The sequence below is a fragment of the Scleropages formosus genome, chromosome 9 (assembly GCF_900964775.1).
Source record: "Scleropages formosus chromosome 9, fSclFor1.1, whole genome shotgun sequence".
Lineage (NCBI taxonomy): Eukaryota > Metazoa > Chordata > Actinopteri > Osteoglossiformes > Osteoglossidae > Scleropages > Scleropages formosus.
Window position 1 is genome coordinate 3,035,071 of NC_041814.1, and position 16,139 is coordinate 3,051,209.

General features: G+C 46.9%; 1 protein-coding gene across 2 annotated transcripts in view; it reads right to left on the reverse strand.

Moving 5' to 3' along the window:
• ssbp4 (single stranded DNA binding protein 4) overlaps positions 1-14,787 on the reverse strand; it is a 76,817-nt gene extending 62,030 nt beyond the window's left edge. For both annotated transcript variants that reach the window (XM_018728249.2, XM_018728250.2), the window contains exons 1-3: positions 14,540-14,787; positions 3,746-3,818; positions 954-1,015 (exon numbers count right to left, since the gene is read on the reverse strand). In XM_018728249.2, the coding sequence (XP_018583765.1) occupies positions 954-1,015; positions 3,746-3,818; positions 14,540-14,595 (191 nt within the window). In that variant the 5' untranslated portion in view covers positions 14,596-14,787. The remainder of the gene's footprint in view (positions 1-953; positions 1,016-3,745; positions 3,819-14,539) is intronic.
• Positions 14,788-16,139: the final 1,352 nt, after the last annotated feature.

Below are 16,139 nucleotides of genomic sequence, written 5' to 3' on the forward strand. Positions count from 1 at the left end.
GCGGTCCCTATCCCGCGGTCCTGGGAAGGAGGAGGGGGGCATCTCGACCATCTCGCCTCTAAACCTAGTCGCCCTCTCTGCAGAGCAGCCACCAGTTACAAGTTAGCACTAACGCAAGCGAACCAAGTACATATGCAATCATCACTTCACGACATGAAAGATACAAGCAGCAAATTCACGAATGAGTGACATCAGTCCTCCCGGGAGAACTGACCCCGTGTCGCAGACTGGGTGAATCTGAAGGCGACTCGCACGCAGCCATTCATGACCCTTGCTTTGTCCCAGCCATAGGTGTTTCCCTCACATCCAGGGATGAAGAGCGAGAGAAAACAAACGTGTTTGTCAGCGCAGCTCCCTTTTCCCCAGTGAGAGCCAACTCCATACATTTCATTAAGAGTTTGACTCCGGCATTAGCTACTGTATGAGCTGTAATGTGTGCGAGTGCCTCTGGAAATAAATATTAAATGATCAGGACAGAGATTTTTAGTGTGTTACAAAGCCAGCACGGAGCAGGCACACAGCAAGCACTGGTGACAATGACAATGGTCTGCACTGGTAATTACACAATAAGACCCCTGACTGGTAGTATTACAAGAAGCCAAAAATCAGTGTTAATTGTGAGATGATTCTTATGATCTTTTTATATTTTAAAAAAAAAATCTGGAGGAAGAACTGGGAAAACACTCATTCAAATTTGATTCAATTAAGGGATGCGACCTGCCGAAAGAATTCCCAAGAGTGTCGAGACACATCAACTGCAACCCAACTCGGTCTTTCCAATGGAATAAGCCTTCGTCACCTCATCAGCCAAGAGGAGGAGCAGCTACAGCAGCCCCATCCTACACGGACAGGTGGCCATGAGTCAACTTAAGGCAGGATCACCAGGACAAATACGGACCCGGATGCATCCGACTGGCACCAGTACCGGCGTCGTAAAATTTTTGTATACGTACCACCACCATGAGTGCAGGAATCCCGGGGGCTCTCCCAGTGTGATATTCTTCTCCCATCGGATCTGAAGGAAAGATAGGAAGGCAGGATCATACGGGGTGCTTGGGTCAACACTGGTAGCTACAGTCAATTCTAGGGACTCTCACTCCCCTCTTGGCTTCTGGCTGCAGTAAACACCACAGCATGAGGAACTTTCCACTGGAAACACGTTACTGTCATGTAACATGTAAATGCCCATTATTAACTGACATTTTCCACCAAAACACCTTACAGTGAGACAGCTGGTAGCGTAGTGTTTAGAGCTATTGCGTCTGGATCCCAAGGTTGCGGGTTCGATCCCCACTTGAGCAAGGTACTGACCCTAAATTGCTCCAGTAAAATTATCAGCTGCATAAATGGGTAAATATTTATAAGCCTGTAATAACTGTAACCTTAACATTGTAAGTTACTTTGGAAAAAAGCATCAGCTAAATTAATAAATGTACAATGTTAAATTATTTGCAATTAACACATTTATTCACCAAGGTAATTTTAACTGGATCAACTCAGGGTAAACACCTTGCTCTAGAGAACTACAGCTAGAGGTGTGAGCTGAGCCTTTGTCCCAAGAGTGCAAGGCGGTAGCACTAACCAGGATACCACCGGCTACACAGATGTGCACTTTTTGACCTATTGGATAAAACAAAACAAATTTTCTGGTCTTGAACCAGATAAGACTTGACCTCCCTTCCCCACCTCACCTTAATGGTAGCAGGTAAAAACAATGGTAAATTAAGAGGGATTATATACAGTCGTACCACACAGCACCAGGCGTAACAAATTAAATAAATCAGAGCCACGAGCAAAAAAAAAAAGAAAGAAAAAAAATTTTGAATTACACATTTTCGCAATGCAAATAGAAGGATCTACACAGAATCCATCAATCACGTTATACTTTAACAAGATTTAGCTAGTAACACTATTGGAAGCACACAATCGTTTTAATCAAATAGGATCAGATTCAAGCTCTTGTTTCCATCGTTTATGATAGCAGGATTTAAAATACAAGAGCGTACAATAGCATCAATGTCTGCAGCATCCATATATTTAATATGCTGAAAATGCATTTTTTTCGTACCTCCATATTTTTCCCCTCCAGTATGAAAACGGAGACAACGAACAAACACTGGTTCCTTTAAAAGTGAACGAAGAAGCATCTTAAAACTGCAAAGCCAACTACATTTGTACCGCTAACCTTGGCCACCGCGCACAAAGATGTGAGCTTTCCTTTAAACATGCATTGCATGGCTTTTCGCTCATCGTTTCATCAGTTCTTGGAGGTCAATGTTAAAGTTGATCAATAAAAATTAAATTTCTGGAAATTCTAATGGGTTTTCCACCATTTATCTGTTATGTTCCAGTTATCTGGGTGTAACAGGGAAACTGTAAATCGCATGAATGGAAAGGAACCAAAAGGATGAGGAGGCATGTTCAAGTGTGTTGTGTGTGGGTGTGCTGTGTGGATGAAGTGATCTTAGTGGTGACGGAGTTTTAAGCAGGGGAAGACAACAGGGTTGAGTGAACGTGTGTGTGTGTGCGCGCGAGGTATTCTGGGCGTGGAGGGTGTCAGGGGGATTAATTGAGGGGCTGAGTCAGGGGACCCAAGGCGACAGGAGCCTCATCACGCAGAGCGCCTCAGGTGTGCTTACCCACGGCGAACCTGTGGGGACTGAAATCACTCCTATACAGAAAGGGTGAGAGGGTGTGAAACGCCCAGCGCTGCCCTGAGACTCACGGACTGGAACACGGTAATTGAATAGAAGCTCGACGCCTCGGCAACAAATGGCCACCTTACACCAATTCATTAACCCAAACGATAAAGTGTGCGTGCAACATCACACAAAATAATATACGTCTTATTTCTTTTTTCACAGCATCTGAACAATAAGTGGAAAGGAGCCCAGTTTTGGATGCGGTATGATAAGGACAAAAGAGCCAGTTGAAGTGAGAAAGTTCTGAACTTCTTCCCTAATCAGGGTTGGTCCTGTAAGAGCGAAGAACCCACACAGATACAGAGCAGCATGTTAAATCTATACAGAAGGCTGAAAACGAATTAACGTGACCTATGGGATAAAGAGCGGAGGGGAGGGGGAAGCAGAGGAATCCGAGCTGGCCATGTAAAACCATTAACGTTGTTGTAAACTTATCGAGAGGCCAAAGAAATGTACCGGAAACAAATAACGGGTGGAAAAAAACCAAGGAGATTCTTCCGCTGCTGCTGAATGGGTTATTTCAGCACTTTCCGGACTTCAGAACAAACCGTTAACCGCTTTGGCCCGTTCGAGAAACGTGACGGCGAGCGCCGCTACGGTTGACGCCAAGGGCCGTGCCGTGCCCTCCATGGTCGGGCTCTGCACGACCACGAGCCGGAGAGCGGCGATGTCGGACTGCGATGCGGTACGCCCCCACGCCAGAGAGCGGTGGTAAACCTCGGACAGCCAAGGGCTTCATACGTATTGCAGTCAGGGGTCCATCCGCTCTCAAAGACACGCAAAGCACCATAGTCTAAGGCCGTCTTAAACGATACCGCGTTTTCACAAAATATCTCGGCATGCAATTCCAAAACGACTTCCTCAGTCAACCTCTGATGTCAAACTAAAAATAACTCTGAAGAATGAATCAATGACCTCTTTCACAAGTTACGCAACTCTTCCTCACGCTCAGTTGACCTCTACATTACGCAAAGTCCATGCAATTGTGAATTTTATCCGATTCACCGTCTATTTCCGGAAGCGCGTCTTGAGCGGTTACTTACCTCCGACAGGAAGGTCTGTGCTGATTTCTGTGCTCCAACGTGCAGTAAGTACTCGTACACATATAAAGCTAACCTGGAAGAAGGGAAAAGATCACGGTTAGTGCCTCCACTCTCCTCGGGGTTGCGTATCATTTCGTTGAGACCAACACATTAGCAGTTACAGAATCCCAGCCTCGGGATATTATAAAGTACGGCGTTTTAAAATAAAATCAGGTAAACGCCCTTGCATACATGCACAGCCGATCATTTAGTCTACAACCGACTCATCGTGTGAAAAGAAAAAAAATAAAAACTGAAGTTAACACATCTGTCTTATTGCTATGACCTGATGTTATCGTTAATGGTTCATGCATGTCAGCCATACAGGGGGGAAAAAAGTTCCTTTTCTATGGTATTCCTCTGGCTGAAGAAAACACAGTGAAGCACAGCAAGAGTCATGAACCTGAGCTAATGACACCACCATACTTTTTTCAGTTTGTCACACAGGTCAGTTGGACTGAGAGGAGATGAACGGCCAGAGCTCCACCATCACTCCAGCACTGGTTCTCAGGTGAGAGGTAGGGGGTAGATACATTCATGGAAACGCCAGACTTTTTCATTCGCTACCCTCATCTGGTAGAAATGTTTAGAGGGAAGAACCACATGTTGCTCCCTGTAGGACAATAACCGCAATAGTAAAACAGCATATATCCAAAAGGACCAAGTCTGTAGGGTAGAGGCTGTGACAGCTGAATGTATGACCTTGGTGTGCGCGTACAGTGCATCATTTAGCGTCTGGGGAAGAGGCCATCGGAGCTAAATATGAAGAGAGTGTGTTCACAGATGAACCCATAACGTGACTTTCAACACCGGAGAAATAGCATTACACGAAATGAACAATGACCGCTTCATTTAGAACAACCGTGCCGAAAGGAGGCGAATTAACGACCAAACCTTGGGGAAAAGTTCAAACGCGATGTGTAAATTTTAGGTTCGTTCCCTGAGCGTGAAGCGCTTATAAATACTGTAAAGCGGTCCAGGAAGAAACGGTGCAGCACGGTGGAACTGCGGAGGAGGTCTGACGACGACCTTCGGGATGGACAGAAGACGTTGATAACGTACGCTTCGGGCGCACGCGCATACGAACGCAGGCGGACGACTTCGCAGGCCATCGCAACAGGAATGGTTCTGTGTTCCCACGCCAAAAAAGCACCACTCCCATTCCTAATGATTTTTTTTTTTGTTGACTATGCAACCCAAGAAAAGCGATGAACTTCTGAGATTATGCAAGTCCGTGCTTGTCGACTGGATATTGGCAACACAAATTTTCACCCGACTGGTAGCGGCAATGAAGGAAGAGGTATGCGAGACGAAGCACCGCTGCAGCAACTATCTGTATGCTAATTCCCACCAGGGTGCACATACAAGCATGTTTGCATGTGAAGGGTACATGGGTTTGGAGTGAGAGATGCAGTTTTTTCTTGCCTCAGAACAAGAGCAAGATCTGTTGAGGAACAGAAGGTTTAGCTGGTTGAAGAAACATCTGAGCAAAGGTGGCTCTGTGGGCAGTAGGCGTACAGAGCGCCCTTGACCAGGCCAACGTACTCCTCTTGTCCATAGATGATATGGTCTTTGCTAGATGCAACTATCAGACTTCCCCCTCCTATCTGCCTGTTGGATCAGCAGACTATTTTATGAGGACTGAGCCTGGAATGGAGATCAGGAATGACATTATGACACAAACCACAAGCTGGCTCAATGCAGGATGCCGGCATAAAGGTGCCCCAGGCATAAAAACCCTGAGGGCCAGGTGGACGAAGGATGGGGAAAGCAAGCTTGACCTCAGAAGCTTGCCCAAGCAGCAGGTTTAATAGCTACCTAATGTACCTTAAATAATTAATCCAGTGTGTCAACATTAATCAGCATGTGTCCAAACAGTCTTTACACAGGCAAACGTTTTGGTCCTACCTGCTATTTTCCCCTAAAGAGTGAAAAGTGCTGCTCTTCCAATAGCTCCTTGTGCAGCCGAAATAAAAGTAGCTATTTTCTCCCGGCCAGACTGCACTAGGAGGAGGTTCGGCACTTGAAGCTATCTGTAGACCACGTACCTCCCCCTGCTATGTGGGCGATGGCTGGTGGTGTCTCTAAAATGGGGAACACTTTAGCTCCATGGAATATTCACCAGTTGGTGAACTTGATCAAACCATGACCACCAGGAGGTTTTTCTATCAGTGCAGGATCTGAGGAGCTATGTGCATGGCTGTTGGGTACCTGTGCCTGCTGTGATGCATTATTTAGAAACACAGTCGCAGCTTTGAGGTACAGCTGCCCTACTGCTGAGCATCTCTGATGTGGTCTTAGTCTTTCAGACCCTGTCCCAGAACACAAGCGAGGATGCCAGCAGGTAGGGTACAGTACAGAATACAACAGTAAGATCCCTTGAGGACCGATGTTGGAGACAATCACAGCAAACCACTGAGTGACAGTGTGGTTACAGGATCCACTTCATACACAATCTCACGACAAGCATCTACATTAACAGATGTCCTCACTTCAGTCTGTTTTACATTTCCCCGGACAGTCTATCTCTGGGACCCATGTAGCACGCTATAATTTAATATATTTATTTAAAGTTCAGGGGGTGCGGTGGCGCAGTGGGTTGGACCGCAGTCCTGCTCTCCGGTGGGTCTGGGGTTCAAGTCCCGCTTGGGGTGCCTTGCGGCGGACTGGCGTCCCGTCCTGGGTGTGTCCCCTTCCCCCTCCGGCCTTACGCCCTGTGTTGCCGGGTAGGCTCCGGTTCCCCGTGACCCCGTAAGGGACAAGCGGTTCTGAAAATGTGTGTGTGTGTGTGTATTTAAAGTTCATCGATCCCCTCAACCATATTTGTTGGGCTGACCTTTTCCCTCACTCTTTGTACTCGCATGCATTACGCTTTTTCTGGGCCAATGTCAGTGGAGTTTTGAGTTCCTTTGGATTTACTGCTGATGAGCTACATGGTCTTGACAAAGTTTCAAGAACCGAGCACCTACGGCATCCTTCCATTTCAAAAGGGGTCTCTCATTTAGCGTCCCAGTTCAAGCAGCAGTTGGATGCAACGGTTGGCACCGCAAAAGAGAACCGCTGAGATTTGAAACGAATCCAAAATGGAACCTGAAGACTAAGCCTTGTAGAAGTAGCTCTTGGTAAGAGTGGACTTGGTTTCTCACGGGAGGGAAAGAAAAGGAAAAGCAATCCATGGGCCACCAGCCCACACAAAGGAAGCGAGTGCCCATCCTCGATGGCTGTTACAGGTTTAACTGTAGAGGAAACGCCTCCAGGAGCAAAACAGATGTCAGACTGTGTCCCTCCACATCTGCACTTCACTGCATTGCATTGCTAAAGTCACACGTTTACAGACAGGACAGCTAACGATCCACTTAAAAATGCAGAGAGGTATACACACAAGCAGAGGTACGTAGAAAAAGACAGAGGGGAGAGACAAGGAGCAGCATGAGCTGGAGCGGGCACCATCGACGCCAGTGTCTGGGCCTCCTGCACCTCCGAGCGCAAGTCGCTCGCTGCCTGTCAGCCCCAGAGTCTTCCCTCCATACTTGAAAGGGCCCGCACCTCTACTTGCTCAGGGGAGCGCCTCGAGGGGGGATGGGGGGTTACAAAAGACAGGCGGCACACAAAACTGCTTCTTACCCCATTCCCACATCCCCTCTCTGCCTTGCAGGAGGAGATCACAGGTAGAGCCCTCAGATGTTGGTGAAACTGAGTCAACCCCAAACACCTCTCTTCCGCGTTTCAAAAAAATGCTAAGGAAAGCGAAGGGAAAGAACTACCTTAAAGATCACTGGGGAATTTGGGACCAGAGGATATTAGCTACAAGAGCATTTTTGACTCAAAATGTTTGAGTAAAACAAGTAAGCGCTTGGGTGAAACTCAACCCCTCATGCTGGCAAACTCTTCGTTTTTTAAACCACAACAATCACGTTTCCCTACCACCATCTCCCTGGCCCTCGATGCCATATTGCTGCGTGTCCACAGTCCATAGGGAACTCGTACCCTGGGACAAGACCTGCTTCCCTGCCCTGAGCTCCAGGACTCTTCTTTAAACACAGTGGCTCCTTGACCTGAGGTTACTCATTTTAAGTAACAAACTGTTGGCAAATCAGCTCCCCTGGCTCTCACTTAATAATTTAGGAGCACGACGTAGGCGAGGTAAAACACGTAAAACGGGATAAGGGGGAGAAGATACCGTACGCTGAGCACTTGACAATAAAACCGCTTCGCAAACTACCTCTTTATTGCAGGAGTTTCTGCAGCAGAAACGTGGCCTTCATGCCTACGATTCATCTACCCTCAACTGTTATCTGCATCCTACCAGACTCAGTCAATCCAGTTATTCCACATGCTGGAAGTCATACTGGGGGGGGTCAAACCAGACTCTGAGTGTCCAGTTTTTGGTAATCCCTCATCAGAAACACAGGGTTTACCAATTTGTCTCTGCAGGCAACTCGGTGTAAGAATCCACTCTAAGGAGAACAACTTGAGTCAATAATACAGGGTTATATAGGGCTTTGTCATATTAAATTCCCTCTTCATTTCTTCCATTTAGCTCACACCTTTTTCTCACATGTGTATACTAAGCTACTTACCACTATTTACCCTTTTGACTGGACCAATTTAGTTTAAGTACCTTGGGTCAAGGTCACTACAATGGGAATGGAGATTCGAACCCATGTCTTTTGATGGCAAGGCAACGGCTCTAAACACCATGCAATGTGCTGCTGATCTGCCCACCGTTTCATCATTTATTGCTCGCACAATTTTACCGGTGCTTCCTCGTCTTCGGACAAACTCGTGCTCATTGGAGATGTTCACTAGTCAGTAACCGGTACCTGCTACACCGAGGCAAAGCAAGCGCTCGGTGAGGTCTGTCTAAAAATAAGTAGCGGCCTCTTGTTTTTGCCCAGGACGACAGAGCATTTCACAGAAAGACATCCTGCTGTTACCTGGGCGATTCTGCTGAATCACCGCCGGACAAGCAGAGCAAATTTAAAAGCAGCGGCTAAAGAACACGGTGTTTTAGAAAACGCCGGCCCTAAGTACAATAACCATACATTATGCTAGATGAGGCTTTCAGGAACATGGGTAAAATTACACTGGTAAAGATGAGACTCGCAGCAGTCCTCTGAGCAGCCAGTGGAAACAGGTGTGTTGACACTGGCGTCCTTTGTCCCTGGATTGGGAGGCAGTCCATTCAACACGACACACGAACAGGGACGCGAAGAACACGTGTTCCTTCCCTAAAACATGCTGCATTTCCCAGCGATTATTCATTTCTGAGGGTCACTGGGTTTCGACACGATAAAAGCAACCCACGTTCAAGAATAACTCTTTCAGCTATTGGGGTTGGAGCCACAATTACTTTCAGAAGTAAGAAATGTAAAGAAAACCGTTCGTTTACCACTCACAACCTGAGGATACCTGACACCCAACAGAACGTACGACAGGCCGTAGCTAGCCGAGCGCGTCGTTGATTTCTCCACGATGGGTAAAGGAGTCTTCGGCTGAAATGACGAGCATCCAGCAAGGAGACTGACGCTCTTATTATAGTAGAAGACAAGAGGTGAAGGAAATAAAAGCAGACGAAAAGGCATAGGTGGCCCGTGACGCGACTAACCTTCATGTGAGAAAATGCCTCAAACAAATTCTAACGATGTCAACGGAAACCTCTTGAACATTACGGTACAGACCGACCACGCTTAACGAAAACACACCGTTGCCTGTAGCATAACCACTTCCATGGCAGTAGAGTTAAGAAAAACAAGGTGCGTAGATGTGTTTCGCAACTGCTCTTCGTACCCCCAAGACCCAAAATGGAGCGAAACCTTCCCTATGCGTTCATAACTTCGCAGATTAATCAAAGTGGTCTTGAACCCTCGAGCTATATTTCTGAGCGCTATGAAAAGAAGAAAAAAAACTTATCCAGAAAAGGTTCTTTTAAATATTAAAAGGGCAGAAGAGTGGGACACAATCGCCTACAAGGTTCCTGTCGCCGGCTCCCAAGACCACGGCACCCGCCGTGCTCCAGCCGCCGTCACATCCCTCCTCCGCTCCGCAATCGTTCGAAAACTACAGCTCCTTGCACGGAGTTTAAAAATTCGACATGGAACCCCACCCCGCGCTCGCTCCCGCACTCGTTCATTGTTCACGTGCTACGAAGGCGAGCCCTGCCGCTCTCGCTTTAGTGCTCTCTGTTCTACAGTGCAAGACAACCGTTTACCGCGTTCACCAAAAAAGGCCGAAACCACCACGGGAGCGCAAGAGGAAGACAATTCAGTCGTTTGTGTATAATTTATTCCACCTTTGCATCAACTGCATTTATCAAGTTGCGTCTGCTGGCTATCGCACAAGTTCTCGTATGTTGTTTATTTTTCCCCAAACTGGGTACGGTGCATGAGCTTTAATGAGCCTAACACATGAATGGCTACTTATTAACCGAATTATGCATGCATGAAAACAAAATGTTCCCTCGCAGCTTTTGAAAATATTTCTCACCCATTGTTATCCGTTTTAAATATATCTCCATGCTATTTATGTCAGCTGGCTACATATGCCATGGGTTTTCTTCTACACCTATAAGCATAACCGAGCAGAACGTACCAAGTCTGAAATAGCAAGTATACCGTTACCAAAACATTAAAGCTTAACTGAGACCTTTGTACATTAAATATGAAGAAGGCCGACTTACAAACACACCGCAAACACCTTCATATGTTTGCTTCTCACTTATACTGGTCATATTAACAGGAACTTGCTAGAATGCTGCTCCTGCAAAGCATTCTGGGACATCCCCTTCGGTCAGAGCCATGTTTTGTACACTTGTGTGGCGAGAGGAAAATAAAGGGAATGAGGCCATGAAAATATACCCTACATTTTCTTCATCTGGAACTGAGCATCCCTCTAGAAGTCCAGCATCGCTTGGGAGATTTCCCTTCACCAAAATGAGAAGTTCTGAATGTTAAAGGGTGCGTTCTTACATAAAGGAATGCAACCGGTGTTTCGCCTTTTCCGGCTGCAATCTGTGCCTCTCCACACACACACACACACACACACACGTATGGGGAATCTTCACCTCCGTTCAGATCCTTCGTCCTCCACATCGGTTGAAAGGCCTCCAACTGATCCCGTGACCAGCCCGAGCCCAGAAACACAACGTGCAACATTTGACTATTGTCTCTAACAGTCTTTTGTTTCGCCGCTGATCAGGTTCTGCTCCCTTTAACGCCCCATTAGAGGAACTTAAGACATTCGGTGCTCCATCACACAAGCTGCGTACCTGCCGAGCTCCAGCAACATTTTAGTGCCACGCGTGAACTCAGGCTTCTCCCAACACGTCACTTGCTGAAAGAGCTCACATGCAGGACCAAAAAGTGGTACCTGTCCAGCATCAAACCCAAGTTGAATCACCCTTGACACTAGCAAAGAATCCGGACTGGTGTGCGCTAACGTGATTTTCGATCAATGTGCCAAAACAGGGTAGGAACCAGAACTTTCACGGGTACGACACCTGGCACAGCTAAGAATAAAAAAAATAAATAAATAAAATACATGCATGAATTCCTAAAGGAGAGCTTAGCAGCAATTTAGTAAGATAATGTTAATTTGTTAAATAAATGCACCTCAATTAAAAGAAAACAAAAAAAAACACTTTCCTTGTTTGCACATTAAAAGGAATCGCTGCATAGTAAAGCCTGTTTAAGAACAAAAGATGATGTGCGGAACAAAGCCATGTGCCAGTGTTTACCAGCCCGCGTGCCTCCATGTAGTCGTCCTTCCCAGACGCCGGGGTCAACGGCATGCACGGCTAATTCGATGTGAAAGCACCCAAAGACGACCCAAAAAAAGTTCTGCAGTTAAGTGGATTTGTTTTAGGTCAGTCTGCTCTAAATGAGGGAAGAAGGGAAAAGAGTTGGATTCATCCTTCAGAATTAACAAGGAATAGCAAGGAATGATCTGCTGAGAGAAATGCGACGTTCAGCTAGTATATTCATGATTTAAAGCATGCGTATTGAAAACTATTTTCAGACTAAAGGTTCAGCTCAGGTGCACACATTTGTGAGGTCTGCACGAAAAACGACAAGTTCGACTACTGCTCTGGTCATTCCTTTAGTTTGCAGTGTCTGTTCCATAAGGATCAGATGAAATGTTGGCATTTTATATCCTTTAGATCAAAATGCTCAAAACACATACAGACAAAGGTCTGACTTCCCAAATATTTCCAAACAGGAACCTTGCGACCAATCAGCCTGAGACCATAACAAAAAAAAAAAAAGACCAAACACATTATATGAATCTTAAGGACATGTAACAAAATTTGTCTGGTAGAAAAAAAAATCTTCTGCCAAACATCGAGCTTCGATCTCATTTAATGTGTAGATTTGTAAAAAATACATATATCACGTTCCCTTGCTTGGCATGGTGGCACAGCAAGCAGCACTGCCACCTCAGAGCACCCGGGTAGTGCAAGAGAACGTGGGTTCGACCCCAGTTCAACCCGGGTGATGTTTGAATGTTCTCCCCATGCCTACATGGGCTTCCTTTGAGTGCCCTGGTTTCCTCCCACCATCCAAAGACATGCAGTTTAGGTGGATTGGTGACTTTATATTGCTGTGACCGTGTGTACCCCCCCCCAACCTCGCAGCCGATGCTTCCGGAATAGGCTCCGGATCATCGCGACCCTGATCAGGAAAAGCAGTTACTGAAATCAGGTGTCCCCTTGGTGACTCTTGAACCGGTTTTCCAGGGTGCACACACACGATCGCTGGCGTGTTTAAGATCCCACGTTCGCCATCTCTCCGTCAACAGTCTTAACATGAGTGCAAATGCAGCAGGGAGAACGGAGACCGTGACACACACCTGTGTGCAACAAGCAACACATACTGATCAAAACACCGACTTGAACACTTCAGTCGGGATCGCACGGACAACGCGCACATCAGTAATACACGGGTAGAGCTGATAACGGGGGGAGAGAAAGTTTCCCCACTTCCACTTGCAGTATGCAGCAGAGCGGATGGCCTTCTCACAACGTCACACAAGACGCCAACTCCGCCACATGGGTTTAAGAAACATGCTCTGCCGAGGGAAGAGCTTCAATAGGTAAATATGGCGCGAGAAGAAACAAAGAAGCATTGAGAGACACCGAAACTGGGAGATTATTCACATCAAACGCTTTATGAGTTTTTCCCCTTTCTTTCTGACAAGCATGTTACAAAACAAAAAAAAAAAAAAAAAATTAAAACTTTACATACAGACTGACTGCCCAAAATGCCAGCGGGAACATTGGGGCAAACCTTTCACATTTAAAATTAAGGTTCTCAAAATGACATTTAGTTGCTCTGTGCCCAACTTTAGAGCCCGAGAGAGAGAGCGGATCCAAGAGAGGGGGGTCCCCACATGGGCTCTGAACTGCTGTCCAGCAGGATGCTGGCATTGGGGTGAACTGGTCCACTGTGGCACAGCATCCCGGCTGGGGGGGGGTATCGGTCCATGCGCTGTCATCTCTACAACACACACAGACGTCCACACACAACAACATGATTGACTGACGTTCTCTTTTTAAATATGTCACGAGACCCGCCATTTAATTTCTTTTTTTTTTTTTTTTTTTTTAAATTGTTTTTAAACCGAGGCGAGGACAAGGTGCACGCGGTGTCCGATCGCGGTACGTGGGGAAAAAGGAGAGGGAAACGAGCCCGGATCGCGGCGCCGAGCGGAGTGAGGAACGAACGTGTCCGTAGTTCGGGGAAGAGGAGCGATGTGGGCGAACGAGCAACGCGAACACAGAAAAAACAAGTCGACATGGCTGATTCAGTCTGTCTCTGTGTGTGTGAGAAGGACGGGGAAGTGGCAATGCTTCCCATATTCGCGTTCAGTCCTCTACTACTTGATCCGAGCCCAGGTTCCGCTCCCCGTTCCGGGCAAGAAACAGCGCTTCGGCGACCCGCGAGTCCGGCCGAGTGGACATTTAAATGACATTTACGTGCCTCACACGTGTCGCCCAATTTTAACTTCCCGAAGAAAAATATTGTTTCATCTCATTTCCAAGAAAGCGCTTTGCTCGCGGGGGGGGCGGGAAAAAAAAAAAAAGTTGTTATGGGTAAAGGAACAATAGCAGGAGCTGAGCACCGAGCACCGCTCCTACACTTACTGAGCACTAAAAAACAAGGTCCGTCCAAACGCCACAGCAGCGCAGTGCGGCTACGGCGCGACACGCGCAGAATGTGCGGCAGAACCAGTGAAGAAAGTGCACGCGCTGTCCGCAGCATCCCCGCGCGCGCGCCGCAAAAGTTTGCGAGCGGAGGAGGCGCGGCGGCGGCGGCGGCTCCGAGGGTCCGGGCCGCCCCCGGTTACGCGCCGCTGCAAAACCGACAACAAAGCGCGCACTCCGGGCCGGAGGAGCGCCGATCGCGCCTCTCCCACCGACCGAGTCACACAGCAGCTCCCTTCGCCACCCGGCCGGAGTCCCACAGTCATCCTACCGCATGAACTCCTCCGCAAAGCGCTGCGACGCACAACTAAATGCAACAAAAACAAAACACACACACGGCACGCGCAGACACACAGCATCAGCAAACGTACAAGATGATGGTGGAAGTGGAGGAAGCGCCTATGAAAAGTTGCAGAGAGAATCACGCGCAGTAGAAGCGTGCGCCTAACGTGCAGCGCCTGAAAATAATAGTAACTAGTTCGAGTTGAGAAAGTAGTGGCCAGCGCGCGCTCGTCCGCGAGCCGCAGCCCGTAACGGTGTGCAATTTCACTTACTTTTCTCTCGCTTGGCTATCAGAAGGGACGACAGCTCCTTTACCTTTGGCGTACATGCTGGATTCTGTTTTAAGACTTTTACCCCACTCAACACCTGTCAAAGAAAGCAGCCAGGAAAACGTTCTATCTCCATAGCTACCCCCTTAGTGTTTTTTTCCTCCTTTTTTTTTTTTTTTTTTTTTTTTTTACATCTCCAACATTGGCCACAAATCAGGCACAGTTTCTATTGGGGGACTTGAAACAGACCGCTGGTGGATTTTTTTTTTTTTTTTTTTTTTTTCAAGCGCTATTCCAGGAATTGGTCCGTACTCCCGCTGTGCTGGAGCCTGGGAAGGGGGGGTTCTTAAAGGAACATGCACACACGTCATGTTTTCTGGCCTCTGAAACATAACTCCAGAGGAAAAAAAGGCACGAAGGCAGATCTACAGATCAACCTTAGGAAAGGAGTCAGATTGCGATTGTGCAAAATTACCTATATAGGTGTCAGTCTCTTTTTTGTCATTTCAGAGCTAGCTGTGTGTGATGTAAGAGGACAGCTTAAACTAAACTGTTTTGTACACCAATTTTGTTAGCTGACAAGACAGTATGGTCCGTTTCTTCAAATACTGAATAATTATGAATAATAAATTCACACGTGAAAATATATTGGTGCTTTTTGGTACATTCGCACAACAGGGTACACTATCTGGCATTCAAAAGATATGTCATAAGGAGGGAAAGAAATTTTGTGGAAAAAAAGGTTCCCGAAACGTCAAACAACACATTCCAAACTCACAATAAACATCCAAGTATTTCTCGTCTCGATTTTATTTCAAGCGGTTTTATTTCCTAGAAAGTGCACAAAGCTAAAGCAAAGCACAGAATTGGCAAATTTAAAGCAAACTGGAAGCACATTTTCCGCCATGTCAGTTGTTCTGTATGCTCAAAAGAGAGGAGATTAACCCAGAGTTTGGATGGACGTGGCTGAGGGATGTGTGACCACAAGAGGTCATGATTCGGGCTTCCTTTGGCCTTCGGAGGAGCGAAGCCATGTGCACGGAGCCCTTAAGAGGAGTGACACCCAAGGTCTGCTCGGATCACAGATGCTTTTGGGCATTTGGGCTTTTTCTGCGATGACTACAGGGATAGAGACCAGCAGGGTCATGATGGGAGCAGGTCCACCCTCAGTGAGGCCCATCACCTTATTGGGAGATAGACACTCCTTGGTTAAAAGTAGCTCTAACACACAAAGTTGTCTTTTACATTACGTTTATTTATTTCGCAGACACTTTTCTCCAAAGTGCCTTCCAATGAACTCTATGTAGTGTTATCAGCCCACACACCTTATTCACCATGGTGACTTACACTGCTAGATACACTACTTATACTGGGTCACATCTGTACATCGGTGGAACACGCTTCCTCTATGGGTGAACCTGAACAGCATGTCTTTGGACTGTGGGAGGAAATCAGAGCACCTGGAGGAAACATGCAAACTGCACACAGACTGAACGGGGATCGAATCCACATCCTCTCGCACCACCTAGGCGCTGTGAGACAGCAGTGCTACTCACTGTGCCACCGTACCACCACCGTACCCTTTTTAAAAAGGAATCAAACA